We start from the raw sequence: 15,399 nt of genomic DNA, 5'->3' as shown, positions 1-15,399 counted from the left end.
AGAAATGGGGGTTCTTACATAACCAGCTGTTTTCATTGGCCAGCATTGTTGGTGTTTCACTTGAATTTACTCTGTACTTTAGTGTGTGCAGAAGAGATAGGCTACCAGGGGAAGAAACTGCAAAATGCACATCATGCAGGGATGCATACCTTTGCAGAAGGCTTCCCTCTCCTCTCCTGCCAAAGCAGGTTGTCACATGTTAGGTAACCTCTGTCTTGTGGCACAGACTTGACTCCCCCATGACCCCAGAGAGCTGCAGGCATGCCAAAACCACAACATAAAACCTGCTTCAGACTGCAGTACTAACCCACAATTTGATGTGTTGTGAATTAAATTAAGTTGCCTCAAATCAAACATCCACTGCTGCAGGAAACAGATTGTCACAAAGACTTATAACTGGCGCTAACAAATTGTTATAGAAGTGTATATTTCTATATTCCTATCCAAGAGCCACTTCAGTTTTATTTTCATAAAACTCATGAGTAATATTTCTTGGTTTGGGCAGGCAGATCAGACCAGGGCGGTTTAATTAGTGGTTTTCTTCTCTTCCTTGTCTTCAACTGAATTAAGAGTCACCGCAATCATCTCACTTCACCTCCTCCACTGTGTTAAACATAGTCATAATATCAGACAACAGCATGTAATGGTTGATCAAAGGGTATCATTCGAAGACGCATAGTCGAGAGATCTATGCTGTGGTAATCAGGCTAATCCTCTTACAGGATTAAAGTTGTAGTTTTCGCAATACTGGGAGACAGAGTGCTTTTACACTTGTTCACATCCATAGACATAAGGGCTACAGTCGTCTGGAACTGAAGGGTAAACTGGATAACTTACAAAGTATACTTGAGCAAATGCACCTCCAAACATGTTTCAAAGTGTCTACTTTGATGTGGTTTTCTGTAAATAAATTCCAATAATCTCTGACATTTTGCCTCCAAATGGACTCCTGACTTCTAATTAATCTAAAGTCAAGAGTTAGAGAACTGTGACGCGCGAACACATATTTCTCTGGGGATATACATGTGTTTGTGATTCCACAGTACCGCATCTGGCATGGCTTGCTTCGCCTCTAGCGGGCAACACAAAGCAACACGCTACTTTTGCATAGTAGCGTGTCTAAGGTTTATCAAAACCTTTTGGAGACCTCCCACAACAACAGCAAGAGGTTCTTTTGAGGTGCCCAAACATGTCAGCCAGACTGGGTGAAAAAGTCAAAATAGCCAATAGCCAAAACATCCCGTTTTCACTCCTCAGACAGTTCATGCAGTCTCACTGCCAGGCCATAAAGTTCACACCAACTAAGGAAGCTTCTTCAGACTTGTCTACAAGCCTCAGCCACACATCCTGGCTGTGTACAATATAGAGTATATGGCATTGATCCAGAAGAGACAAGGGTTCAATGAGTGCAGCAGAAGCCATTGGGAGTCCAAACACAGTTTGAGAGATTCATTTCGATACAAGATGACTCATCTAGAAGCTCAGAAGAATAGATAAACCATTATCAATTGCAAAGTTGTAATAGCATAATCAAAACATGGAGCTTTCCCAAGAAATAGTTTTACAAAGTAAACTTACTAACTTTGCTGAGTAAAACTGTGACCAGTGTGCACAGCGTCATGTTTTGCTCAGCACAGTTCAACCGTATAGTTATAGTTCAGTGAATTTCCTTCTTGGAACAAACCCCACAACTTGGTTTGACTCATAGCTCCCCTCAAACAAATGTTTACTTCAATGTTTACCCCTGCGCTGACCACCTGATCCAACTCTCATTTGTGACGTCTTGAACCCTCGGTTTATACTGCCTCGCTAATTGGGGAACTTTTGTGTTTGGACTCTTGGAAAGCCCAGCTACCACGCTCTAGTTCACCCACATAAAAAGCAATTTCACTGAGGTGATGTCATGACAGGGCAGTGGAGACCTGGTTTGAAGTGTGTTGGCCCCTATGACCATATATGGTCAGTGGGGCGGAGGGGAAGATGACATAACTACAAACTGTGATCATGGGCTGTCATCATTAAATCTGTGCTCATTTTAGCCATATGTTTAGATATTTGTAAGTTCCTAATGACTCAGTGTTTTTAATTAGGTAATGTAAATGTTTTTGTTTGACTCATTTACCCATTAAGGCATTAAACATGCACGCAACAAACCGCTGCTGGATGGAAAGATTAGATACAATGCAACCGCAACATAAGCATACTATTGTGTTATGACGACAACACCGTGATGTAACCGTTGGTGAAGGAGGAGAGAAAAGATAAGAATCGGAAGTATGAGGATAGCAATGTGTATCCAAGCTGTACATGCTGCAGGAAAAGTAAAAATAAAAAACACCTTATGTCCACCCCATGTATAAATCCACCCTTGGGCTGGTCGAACCGGTGTTGTGCATTCTGAGATTACTTTACAGTGCATTTGAATGAATCGACAAATATGGAGAAGGAGGAAAGGGATAGGTGAACGGATGAAAATCTCTGAATCATTACACATTTCGAATGATTACACAAGCTGAATGTAAGACTGATCACTTTTTTACATGGTGTTATAGGGAGATTAAAATAGGAAATCACTTGTCATGATGAATCACACCTCACTCTCAGCAGTGATTGCAGTGTGGAAGTGTCCACGTATCTGGATTTCCGTGTTTGCAATAATCAACGCAGCTGACTCAGATTTAGAGAGTTTGCACAGAGATGTTGCTATAGGTTACTGTACATATTTGTATCCAGGCGGGACAGCTCACTGTAAGACAAATATCTCTGCTGCCTGGAGTGAACCTTTGCCTCAGTAGCTCTTGTGTTCGTGCCGTCAGACTTTTGTCTCCCAGAGGGATCACCTTGGTTATGAACCAATAAACCACTTAGGTATTTGTCAAAACTGGCCCAGACAGGGTCTGAATACCTTTGAGGCATATGTCACCAGGGACAAAGCTAATAAATGACTGAAACTGAAGCAGTGGAAGTAATTAAAGCCAACACGTGGAATAACTGAAACTTTAATTTGAAGATACTGTACATTTGACAAGTGATGATGAACTCCTCAGGATACCTTTGGAAATTTCCAGAGGTATTCTTGTCTGGTCTGCTGCTACGAGGACAATGTTACAAAAAATAATAATTTTAAGTAGAAGGACAAACTATTAATTGGCAGAATGAATAGTTTTATTTAACATTGGTTGAAGTCAATCATTATTGATAATCCAAATATCACAAACACTCACATCTTATTTATCAAAATAAATGTTTATGATCTGTGAATTTTCACTTGATACATTGCAAATGTTGTCTGAACTTGTACTGTTCATGCTTGTGTCATTTTAGCCATAAAATTGTCACATTCAAAGGTGTTTAGCCTAAAACATATCAGAATTGGTCTTTTACTCTATGTGTATTTGCAAACTCCTCTTTGTCTAGTAGTAGTAGTAGTAGTAGTAGTAGCAGCAGCAGCAGTAGAAGGACTATTACAGAGGACGTGACATGACTTGGACACTGGACATGTACTACTTTTAACAATACCAAGCATTTACAACTCTGCAAAGAACACACCTTTAACCTCTAATTGATTTCTATTGTGTATGACGTGACATTTTTCACATGAAGTCTTCAGTTTTTCTTTTTTCATGAGAATGGACTGAATCATATTTAACCAAATATTAGTCCTGCGGTTGTTTTCATTGTTTGCTCTGTGCAGCTTTGTTGTGACAACTTATCTACTGTAATGTAACAGGAATCTGTCTTTTGTCCGTTTTGTCATCTCTGGATTTCCCAGGAGTGCACAACACAAGTTCATCCAAACTCCCCCAAAGTAACACACGTGACACACAATGATAGGCCTACTGTACAAAGTACATGCACAACAGCACATCCTGCAGTTGTATTTTAATGTGTGTGTTGGCGCCACCTGCTGACCATCTTTGAATGGGTGCGTGGGACAAAAAACATCACCGAATCAACTGTCCCAATTGAAATGCAATTAAATCCTATAACAGTAAATAAACCAATAAACATTTATCTAAGATTTACATCTTAGTTGAAATAAATATAAGAATATTAAGAAATATAAGAAAATTAAAAAATAGTGAGAACTCACCTAGATCTAAAAGTGACGTCTTCAGTTTTATTTAATGAATGAACAAAAGTCTAAATTATTAAGTTTGCTGTAAAGTAGAGGGAAAATTTAGAAATTGTCGCTTTCTGAGTTTGGCTGTTTATTCTCAGTCAATGAATAATTTATCTAAGCAGTTAATATGACTGTTTTTGTCTTGTTTTTTTTTCTGTTTGCTAGAGTGCAAGCACTGTACAATTTAGATATCTGTTTCTGTACATGTCTCAACATTAATTGTTAGGCTACATGACCAACATTTGGCACATGTAGCCTATCTACTTGTAATGTGTGATATTTCCCTATAAATCCCTATAAAGTATTAATCATTTAAAAGCAACAACAACATGTGAACTCAGCTCTTGCTAAAAGAAATACAAACTTTACACACAGATGGCTATTACCTGAGAGTGTCATGAGCTTCTTTTTACAGTCTATCTGGTCTTGAGCGAGGTCTCCCTGAGAGAAATACATTTCCCATGATGCACCAGTGACGTTGCGTCAAAACTGAAATCGCCAACTGCGCCTGCTCCTAGCTTTGTTGTGGGAAAAATGGCGGCACTGTTGCTGCAGGAGTTTGAGGGCTCCGAGTTATCCAAACTACCGAAAGCGGTTCAGAACAAACTCGAGAAGATTTTTTCCGATCAGCAGTATGAAATCGATTCTTTAAAAGCACAACAAGAGCAATTTCGCGTTGACAGCGGTAAGTTGTCGTTTGTTATTTCGCGAGTTAGCGATGCTAAAGTGTTTGGCTCTGCTAACTTACGCACCATGCATGAATGAAGGAGTGAACGCCGGATCACAGTTAATATAAATATTAAGACTTTGAACGCACTTGAACATAAACGTGACATTGTTTATTGTCTAACAAGTCTATTGACTGCTTAGTTAAATGTATATTAAAGGCTTTGAGTGGGTTACACCGCAGGTTGTCGTTGACCACATTGTCAGGCTAACATGCTAACGTTAATGCTAGCTAAATTGACCTACTGAGCGATTAACTTCTTTTTTTCCGGCTTACTGGTAATTAGGTTCGTTTTTCTCAAAGAAAACATCATTAAACCCATTAAACGTTTCCTATGTGCTCCATATATTGTTTTACTGTGGCCATATCTCATGACTCGAGATGACTCAATAGGTTGGCAACAAAGTAAAGCTGGTAAAAAGAGAGAAAAAAGTAACACGTTGTGTTTTTGTTGCCCACCTTTTATACAGAGCAACATTTCTTTGAAAAAGTGAAACAACTTGCCCAATGTCAGGAGGAGTTTTTGTCCCAGACTCAAGATCATCAAAAGCTCAAAGATGAGTTCAACAAACAAGGTAAGATTAAAACTTACTGCAGTATTTCTTCTCTCTGACAGCTTCTCTGGGTTGTAAAGTCACATACTTGATGATTTTGACTCTTTCTTGTAGAGGAGGAACTTAAAACTGTGCGTGAGAAGAACAGGCAAAATGAGTCTGCCCAGGAGAAGCTGTCATCAGAACAGGTAAAGTGAAACAAAACCAATCATTTTCATGTTTATATCACTGTTTGCTGCTTTGTTTTCAGGGAATTTGTTCAGGTTAGTCACATCAGGACAAGAGTTGAACTGATGCACTGACTCTGGTCTCCTGTGTTTTACTCACAAACTTTTATGTGAGATGTGAAAACAAAAGAGAAGCTCATGAAAGTAAAAGTTAGCGAATAAGACAATCACCTATGAATAGGGTTGGGTATCGTTTGAAATTGAACGATTCCGATTCCTGTTTCGATTCCGATTCCTATCGATTCTCGATTCCGATTCTTTTAAAAATGGGGGTTAAAAAAGTCTGCATGGTCTAAAAAGAGGGAGAACCTGAGTTATTTTTCCCACAGAATTAGACTCTATTTGTGGTGCTTGCAGATAGGGGTCTTAAATGTATGAAGGTATAGCCTACATTATATCAAATGAATATTACATTCATTTAAATGACTTTACAATAACAAAATATTTGGTAAATATTTAATATTTTCCCCCAACTGTGGATCACTTCAGCCAGCCTCTTCTCTGCACCAACAACAATCCTTTCTCTCGCGGATGCTCATGTTTTGACACGTGCTCCTTTTATTCTGGTGCAAAATGATTCCACCAGCCGTTCTGTATAAAACATACGAACAGAACACGGAATGCGGAGCATCGTTGTTCTGCCGTTAAACCGGCAGCGGAGGAGGCTGTCACGGAGCCGACTGCACGTCTCTGTGAGGGAGAGCCCCATGTAAACAAGCAACGCCAGCGTAATGAGGGGTAGGAAATATAACGGGATCTCTGTTTTAAACGGGCTTCAGTGAGTAGGAGAGGAGGGAGAGTTCACAGACAGGTCCGCTGTCAATGTGTGTGTGACAGAGAGAGAACAGGTAAAGGAGGGGCTGAGTGAATAGGTGCGCTGCGCGCAGCTCTGCAAGGAAATAAGATGTTACACGCCGGCAAAAAATAGAAAATCAATATGTGTCAGCCTGCTTAACGCCCCAAATTCTTTGTGGGTGGTCTGTGCAGGCATAACTTTACTGTTTTACTGGCGGTCGGACTCGGTGGTCAGCGCGGCAGTCGGCGTGGCAGTCAGCGTGAATGAAAATTGCTAAAGCATCGTTTTGAGGAATAGAAAATAAAAATTCTGAACGATTCCGGTGGAATCGAAACGTTAGAACCGGTTCCATCCGATTCTCGGGACCCAACCCTACCTATGAAATCATATCGCATCATGGCGTGTTTCTGCTGCCACATGAAGTCTGACATTGTGCTGCTCTCTGTTTCCATCAACTATCTCACCTTTCATCACATTAAGTTATTTTAAGAGAGGATTTATAAAGTTAACATCCTGCCTATTGCCCTGTGTACAGTGAGGCAGTGAAGCATACAGTGATGGAGTCTTCTCTAAACTGATCCATCGACTAATCAACATTTTTTTTAAATTTGTAATAATTGACACAAGTGGACATTTGTAGTAATGGTTTATGTGTTTCGGGTAGTGTTTTGTAAATGACAGAGAATTGGCATTATTTGCTTACTATAATTTTCTGATTTTAACAATCAGTGTAAATGATCATAGTGCAAGGGGTGCATTTGTTTACCTTTCTCTTTATCAAATTGCCTTTTGACATATGTATGAATATTTTGGATATTCTTACTAAATAATGAACTGTCTAATGGCTCTATTAATGTTTCAATAGTTTCATCTCTCACTAGGAGGTAGTACTTCATTTGTACACCATGTTGAGCAGCATATGAATATATGAATATTGTTTTCTTTCAGACCTTGCTGTCAAAAGCCAAAGAGGATCTGGAGGCAGAAAAGCGAGATCTTGTGCGAACACTGGAAAGGAGATCCTTGGAAGTTGAGCATTTAAATGGTATAGTCATTGAACTTGTGTGGACACCATTGTTTACGTTTTTTTCTGTGTATATTTGAACCATTGCTTTGAATTGCACTTTGCATTGGCACTGAGGTTATTTCTATTGCTCCCCCAGATGACTTGAGGCAACTCAATGATAAGCTGGTGGAGGTCAGCACCTCGAAGATGGCCCTGCAGATGAAGCTAGATGAGCTTGAAGCAGCTGAAGTCAACATTAAAGTGAGTTACATTGTTATTTTTACCTCCAACTTTGTCAGCAGAGAAAGTAACTGTGTACCCTCCACTGTATTTGTTGCCTGTAATTAACTGAGCGATGTTGTGGGGGTTTTGCCATAACAGTACAAGGAGAAACGCATGGAACAAGAGAAGGAGCTTCTAAATGGCCAGACATCTTGGCTGAACGAGGAGCTGAAGGCCAAGAGCGAGGAGCTGCTGTCCCTCTCTCGACAGAAGGGTAACGAGATCCTGGAGTTGAAATGCACCGTGGAGAATAAAGAAGATGAGGCAAGTATCTTTTCTTTATTTTACATTGAATTGTTTTCTTGGCATTTTTTTCTTGTCCGCTTCATGTAAGGATCTTATCTAGTTTTAAGCGATTACCAACATTTCATTGTTATCTTATAAAAGTTCTTCTTTTATTCCTAAATTCCAGTTGAACCGTTTCCAAGACCAAGTGGCCAGTCTGAAGACTTCAAATGACAACCTTCAGAAGCAGACTGAGGACATGATCAGTAAACTCAAAGACGTATGTGTTGTATATCTAATAGCCTATGTTAACTTTTAATCCAGGCTTATTTTACAGCATTTTTGAATTTATCCGTATTGCCGCAGTTTAATAGTTGTGTGAGTGTGTAAGTGGTTAACTGGATCTTTACTCACCTGTAGGCCAAGGAACAACAAGCCACTGTGGAAGAAAAGTTCAGAAATGAGTTGAATGCCCACATCAAACTCTCCAATTTATATAAGGTATGTTCATACGTGAAAGCAACCTGCATGGTTGGATGTCCAGAACATTTACTGTGATGTGTGTTTTTGATATTTATATGAATAAAATCAGTGCTCTGCAATGCAAGTGCAAAATCTGTGGTTTTCTATCAAGCATTATATTTACAAAACCTGTTGCTGTTGTCGTGATGGCAGGGAGCAGCAGCAGATTCTGAGGCCAAAAGTGAAGAGTTGAGTCGGGCTGTGGAGGAGCTACATAAACTGCTGAAGGATGCAGGAGAAGGTGTGTGGCCGCCACAGCACAACCATAACTACCACATCTAACTCCTAATTTAGTTTCCAGTCGCTGATATTCCTCAACATTGATTGATTTGTTTCCCACCACAGCCAACAAGGGCCTTGAGGAGAAGTTACAGGAGATGAACGGTGCCACAGACAAGAATGTAGCTGAGCTGAAGGAGAGGATCACGGCTCTGGAGAAAGAGCTGGACAACGCCAACGAGTTACTGTCAAGTTCAAAACTTAGAGGTCAGCTGGTTTTAGTCTTGTAATGTGGAAATTGTAGACAAATAGTGTAAAAACAAAGTGCACCCGGACCGTTATAAAGATAAATGTCTAATGCTGTCTCCTCCTTTTTCTGTCCAGGTCCTGTTGGGGCACCATCTGTTCTGACTGAGGAGCAAATGACAACAATGTCTCCAACAGCAGCAGCTGTGTCTAAGATCAAACCTGGTATGAAGCTGACTGAGGTATGTGCAGCTGAATTTCAAGTGTAGTCTTAATTTTAAACCTTAATGAGCTGGTGAAAGGGATTGGAGGGGGAATGCCTTTTTATCATAAGTGATAATGATGTGATGATATACCTCGTTGCTGAACAGATATATTTACTTTTGTGCATTACACAGTTGTTGTATTTGCTCAATAAACAGAATTGAAAATTGAGACTTTATCATATATTTTCAGTTGTATACTGCCTATGTGGAGAGCCAGGAGCAGCTGCAGTTGGAGCGCTTGGAGAACAAGCGAGTCAACAAGTACCTGGATGACATCGTGCAGGAAGTGGAAGCAAAGGCCCCCATCCTCAAACGACAAAGGGATGAGCATGAGCGCATGCAGAAGTCAGTGGCTAGTCTTTCTGCCAAGCTGGAGCAGGCTGTGAAGGTAGGTTCATAGTGCATGGATAATAAAATTCTGTATTACATCAAATCCTCTGTTTTTGAGTTGGTCATTTATTTGTGCATGTTTATGCTTGTTTACTTTAGGAGGTGCATCGTCTGCAGAAGGAGACTGATGAGGCCAACAAGCGCTCCTCCGTCATGGAAAGGGACAACCAGAGGTGTGAACTGCAACTGGCCGACATGGCTCAACAGGTGGGCTCACTTTCTCCTTCTTCTCGCTTCTCTTCATAAATTCAACATGTGCATTCATTTTCAACACTTTTTCCTCCCTCCCAGGTGCGTGTGCTGCTAATCGAGCTGGAAGAGGCTCGTGGAAACCATGTGCTTCATGAGGAGGACGTGAGCTCAGCCGACGTCAGCAGCACGTCGGAGGTGATCAGCCAACATTTGGTGACCTTCCGCAGCGTGGAAGAGCTGCAGAAGCAGAACCAGCGTCTTCTGGTGGCGCTCAGGGAGCTCAGCGACGCCCAGGAGAAAGAGGAGATTGAGACCACAGGCAACAAGTACGTTTAAGATTTGTTTTCTTTTTTTAAATAAAGTAAATAAACCCACATATTCCCTGTAAATAAAATACAAATTGTACATGGTTTTCATTTTGTAGTTGGCTATTTAAAGAGTTTAAGATGCAGCATCTGACACACACTGTCAGATGCTGCATGTAAACCCTGATGTTTCCTTGTGTGTGTGTGTGATTTGAGGATCTGTCAGCTGTCTAATCAAGTTGAACTATTACAGACACGGTGAGCTGGAGCAGAGTTTGGAGAAAGCTCAGGTCGAGCTCGAGTCCCTGAGGGAGCAGCGCAGCCAACAGATAAAAATGACGGAGTCTATCGTCAGGCAGCGGGACATGTACCGTGTGCTGCTGGCTCAGGCAACAGGAGTGAGCTTCCCTCAGCAAGGTAACGCAGATAAAACAAAAACCAAGTGACGACTAATCAAACGCAGGACTGAACATCTGACACATGCACATTGAACTTCTCGGCTCATGGCACCAAACAATGTATATTCCTCTTGATTTTCCCCCCAAGGTACACCACCTGAGGAGTTCTCCTTGACAACCACCCCTCGCCGCTCACCTGCAGCCACTCCCACCACAGGAACACCCACCGCTCTTGTCTCCATGGCAACTGAGTCTACAGAAGCACTGGAGGCTAAGGCAGCTTTGCGGCAGGTGAGGGCCACATTTGCCAGACAGTGTTGCTGTTTTAAAGGGATAGTTCAACATTTGGGCAAATTGGCCCATTGCCATAATCCCTATAGTTTTAGCAGTAGGTTCGTTACCTTTAATTGTCGGTGCAAGCTGTTTTTAGAACGGCAGAGCAGAGCCACCAGCTGCTCAGAGCTACACTACGGAGGCTCATGGGATTTCTTGGTTTCCCTCATCAAACTCATCAAATGAGATAATAACTGAACGTAATGAGACAAAGCTGTTTTAGAAGTAAATTCATGCAAAACAGCTGATGCACGTTCCTGTCGAGGGCAGTTTTTAGGCAAGCAGTCTCTGCATTTGCCATCTCATAGCATGGTGAATGTGCAGGTCACAACTTGTCCACGAGAGCGTTTTGGAGTTGTTGGATTGTGTGTTTGATGAGGGAAAAAACAAACCTACTGCTGTGACTATAAGGATTATGGCAATGGTCCAACTTGCCAAAATGTTGAACTATCCCTTTAACTATCAAAAGATAAAAATCTTCAAGTGTATTGATCTTAGCCACACATAGATTCTTTTATACCACACTTATGTATGTCAAGCTTTGCTCAACGGGTGTTCAATGAAAGACGTCATGGGATTTATTTCCATATCTGATTTTGATTGATGTTAGTTTACCGTAAAGTTCTCCCCTGACCTGAGTCATCCAGATTAATGCTCGTCACTGAACATCAGCAGATCTATCTGTGGATTAGTCTTAATGAACAACCACCCACTGCATTCCTTAGCTGGGCTTGTTTGTTTCCCATGTCCTTGCCACTAGATGGCAATGTGTCTATATTTACTTAAATTATGTGACCCTTGGAAGGATCTTAAATGAGTTAATAAATGAATTAAAGTGAGGTCAGATTGAGTGTGAACTTTTTAGTATAAACAATTTTCCCTATAAAACAGATGTATCTGCTTCTTCAGTTCAATATGCACTGTATTCAGCAGTAAAGTGGATGGAAATATAGTTACTGATCCAGGTTTTGTTTTCTCTGATGAAGATGGTGTTTCTCAAACAGCAGCAGCTCATGGTAATAATATCTGGTTGCTTCTGCAGTTGCAGGAGGTGTTCACCACCTATAAGAAGGAGCGTGTGGAGAGTGACAAGGCACTGATGGAGCAGAGTGATAAACTCCAGGAGCAACTCTCTGACCTTCGCTCCCAGAACGCCAAAATATCCACTCAGCTGGAGTTTGCTTCCAAGAGGTAAGATTGAAACTACTGCATTAAAAAAACACTTCTAATGCAACTCTGTTGGTGATAACTTAAGCTGCTAAAACTGACTTCTTCCATCTCAACCATGTCAACCAGGTATGAGATGCTGCAGGACAACGTTGAGGGATACAGGAAGGAGATTGCCTCCCTAAGAGAGAAAGAACAGAAGATGGCTGCTGCCACACAGAAGCACGAGCAGACCATCCACACTTTGAATGAGGATCTGAGAGCCGCCAAAGAGAAACTCACTATGGCTGAGGTGTGTATCCTCTTCGCCCCTTGTTCATGGTTCTGTTTGTGTCTGTTGAGCTTTTTTCTCTTAGCCTTTTGTCAACACTGCGGGGAATTGCAGCAGTGGATTTAGGATTGCTTTAAGAATCACAGAGCTAAAAGGGTTCCCCGACTGCGTAAAAATGTCCTACAGAAACCAAAAAAGGACGGCGGTATGGCACTACCCAACTTCTTATACTAGTATTGGGCTGCAAACATGCAACCAATCCTGCACTGGATGGAAGCAGATGATGATTCCCCTGCTTGGTGTCTGATGGAGTCGTCATCTTGCCCTCCAGCCTCTCTCTCTCTGCAATTATTGCTTCCTTCCCTGTTTCTGGTAGTTCTCAAATCCGGCAACAATATACTTGTAAACTCTACTCTGCGTATATGGAGACAAGTGTTGTAAAAAAAATATTGGAGCTCAGATACCACCGCTATGCATGCCAATTTGTAAAACCCCTATATTTCCCCCTTCAATGCAAGACAAAGCCTTTGACTTGTGGTTTCAGAATGACATACGTACAGTGAGGAACTTGTTTGTTGAAGGAGTCTTTGCTTAATTTCAGCAATTGGCTGAGAGATTTCATCTTTCAAATTCTCATCTGTTTAGATACCTTTAAGTAAGAGACTTTTACAGAAAGAGGTATCAAGATTTTCCACACACTCTAGGCGTCTAATTTTGAGACACTGGAAATCACAACACCCACCATCACATTCATTGTGGATTAGAGATATATTAATGTCTTCAAAACTCGAGAAGATTCAATACTTAAAGGGAGGTTCTGTGTCTAAATTTAATGAAATCTGGCAGCCATTTCTTTTGCATGTAGAGGGCCTTGTCTTACAACCTCCAGACACTGTGTGAGTTTACTGTACATCTACTTTGTTGCCTATGACTGTGAACTTCGTCATGTAACTGCTCTGGTACATGTGCTTTGATGTACTGTATATACTGTATGTGAGACCCCCCCTGAACCCCTAACCCTCCTTTTATTTATCTATTTATTTATTTTCATTATTATTATTTCTTATTTTCTTTCTTGTTTGTCTGTATGTGCTGTTGTCATTCTTGTTAACGGATAAATGGTTCCCTCATTGTCCGATCTTGTATCTTCTATTAATGTATTTGTCAAAAAAAAAAACTTCAATAAACATACCATGAACAAAGCCATCTGGACGTATCTCCTCCTCTCTCTCAGGGCCGTGCTGAGGGTCTGCGTAAGGAGAGAGACATGCTGAAGCTGGTGGAGTCCAGGTTGACTCAGGAGAAAGAAACAACCCAGAGCCAACAACAGAGCCAGAACCTGCTGCTGTCCAACCTGCAGACTATTCAGGTAATTGGAGAGTGGATACGATGCAATAACATTATCACATTCTTATCCTAAAATTATAACTTTTCCAAGTCTCATTCACCAAAAACTCTCTGAACTGTATGAAGTCGTTATAAATTGTGAACAGCACACAACAGCGCCTGTACAAGAGTAAAAGTAATTTCACATTGCAAGCTTCGGCAAACAAAAACATAATTATTATAATTTGTGAATGCCACAAATGCCCTTTAATTATCTGTGCCACAACACAAAGATGTTAACCGGTTGTTTGTTGTTTCAGGCCACTCTGGAGCGGTCGGAGAAAGACACAGGTCAGCGTCTCAACAGCCAGTTGGAGAAGCAGGAACGGGAGATCTCCCAGCTGCAGAAGAGGCTGGAGAACGAGGTGGAGCAGCGCCACCTGCTCAACAGAAACCAAGAGGTAAGCACAGATTTAAGTGGTTTCCCACCACAAAAACACATCAGGCAATAAAGCCAAGAAATTGGATTTTTCAAACATATCCACTGTGGACTGTTTTCAGAAAGCTTGAAGCTAAAAATTATAATGGAGATCAAGAGGATTGAATGGTTTGCTCAGAGTATTTTCAGAGTGTGACCAATTTCTCATTCTCCAGATCCAGCTTATGGAGGCAAAGAGGCAACTGGAGACTCAGGTGGCGTTGCACCAGAAGACCAAGGAGCTACTGAACACCGCAGAGATAGAGCTCAACACCCACAGGCTGCAGCAAGGCAGCAACGAAGCGCGTCACACGCTGGGTTCTCCCTCCATGTCCAGCATCAGAGGTTGGCACAAACACACACATGTAGTGCTAAACACAACAACACAGTATGTGCATGAATCCATACATGAAAAGAACAAAATACACAATATATTTGCTGGTTTTAAGTCAAATTTTATCACCTTAAAACTAGGCAGTGCAATTTACAGAGCAACATCTTTGGGAGTCAGATTCTTTTTGGCCTTTTGTTGAGTCATTATCTAATTATATTTCACCTAAATGAACATTTACATGTTTGTTTGCACGCAAGGGAAGACAATTAGATGCAAGTAAATGCTCAGATTTTACAGGGTTTGTCTTTTTATCCTGGTCCTATGACCCAGATTTACACTTGACCCACTTGTTTTTAAATATACTAGCATGCTATGTTCTCATTATGTTGTAACAGTTTATTTTAGACAGGATTCAGTAAAAATGCTCAGACGTGTCTAAGTCACATTCTTTCTGTGGGTTTTAAGCACAGACCGTTAACTATATAATGGCATTTCCATTAGTCTACAATCCATCCTTCCCTCTTACTGCACATACTAATTGCACTGTTGTCAAATTTGCATCGCTCACTTCTGCCGCCAATTGTTTCTTATTTCAGGTCTGCAGGGTTCGGATCAAGACAGAGAGGACCTGCAGGGCCGCCTGAGGCTGGCTGAAACCCAGGCTGAGGAGCTGGCAGAGAACCTCAGGGCAGCCACCTCCACCATGGAGCAGTACAGAGCCATGGCTCAGAGCCTGGAGGAATCCCTGGACAAAGAGAAACAGGTGCAAAACAAACACAAAGAGCCTGTCATTGTCCCATGTCTTAAAAATCAATTGGCTTTATGCACAGCTCCACTACTTCCTGAACTTAAACAAGCTCCTTTATTTCCTGTCTCACAAACTGATTAATCCAGGTGTGTCTGACTCAGACACACCTGGATTAATCAGTTTGTCCAATAGTTCAGAAAGTAGTGAAGCTGTGCATCGAGCCCATTGACCCCAACTACAAAAAGGTTGAAGATTACTATTTAT

At 41.2% G+C, this 15,399-nt stretch overlaps 1 protein-coding gene across 2 annotated transcripts in view; it reads left to right on the top strand.

Moving 5' to 3' along the window:
- Positions 1-4,654: 4,654 nt before the first annotated feature.
- tprb (translocated promoter region b, nuclear basket protein) overlaps positions 4,655-15,399 on the top strand; it is a gene marked incomplete at its 5' end in the record, with an annotated part of 28,964 nt that continues 18,219 nt past the window's right edge. The window contains 22 exons of one of the 2 annotated variants that reach the window (XM_083970242.1): positions 4,655-4,808; positions 5,321-5,425; positions 5,519-5,592; positions 7,376-7,472; positions 7,591-7,694; positions 7,815-7,979; positions 8,128-8,220; positions 8,361-8,441; positions 8,616-8,703; positions 8,808-8,948; positions 9,066-9,169; positions 9,384-9,581; positions 9,683-9,790; positions 9,875-10,101; positions 10,334-10,497; positions 10,627-10,769; positions 11,854-12,002; positions 12,108-12,270; positions 13,484-13,618; positions 13,896-14,036; positions 14,230-14,398; positions 14,984-15,150. In XM_083970242.1, the coding sequence (XP_083826368.1) occupies positions 4,658-4,808; positions 5,321-5,425; positions 5,519-5,592; positions 7,376-7,472; positions 7,591-7,694; positions 7,815-7,979; positions 8,128-8,220; positions 8,361-8,441; positions 8,616-8,703; positions 8,808-8,948; positions 9,066-9,169; positions 9,384-9,581; positions 9,683-9,790; positions 9,875-10,101; positions 10,334-10,497; positions 10,627-10,769; positions 11,854-12,002; positions 12,108-12,270; positions 13,484-13,618; positions 13,896-14,036; positions 14,230-14,398; positions 14,984-15,150 (2,967 nt within the window). The remainder of the gene's footprint in view (positions 4,809-5,320; positions 5,426-5,518; positions 5,593-7,375; positions 7,473-7,590; positions 7,695-7,814; positions 7,980-8,127; positions 8,221-8,360; positions 8,442-8,615; positions 8,704-8,807; positions 8,949-9,065; positions 9,170-9,383; positions 9,582-9,682; positions 9,791-9,874; positions 10,102-10,333; positions 10,498-10,626; positions 10,770-11,853; positions 12,003-12,107; positions 12,271-13,483; positions 13,619-13,895; positions 14,037-14,229; positions 14,399-14,983; positions 15,151-15,399) is intronic. The other variant, XM_083970241.1, reaches the window with a different exon arrangement.

Source organism: Trachurus trachurus (genome assembly GCF_905171665.1).
Source record: "Trachurus trachurus genome assembly, chromosome: 4".
Classification (NCBI taxonomy): domain Eukaryota; kingdom Metazoa; phylum Chordata; class Actinopteri; order Carangiformes; family Carangidae; genus Trachurus; species Trachurus trachurus.
This window is presented reverse-complemented; position numbering and strand designations above follow the sequence as displayed.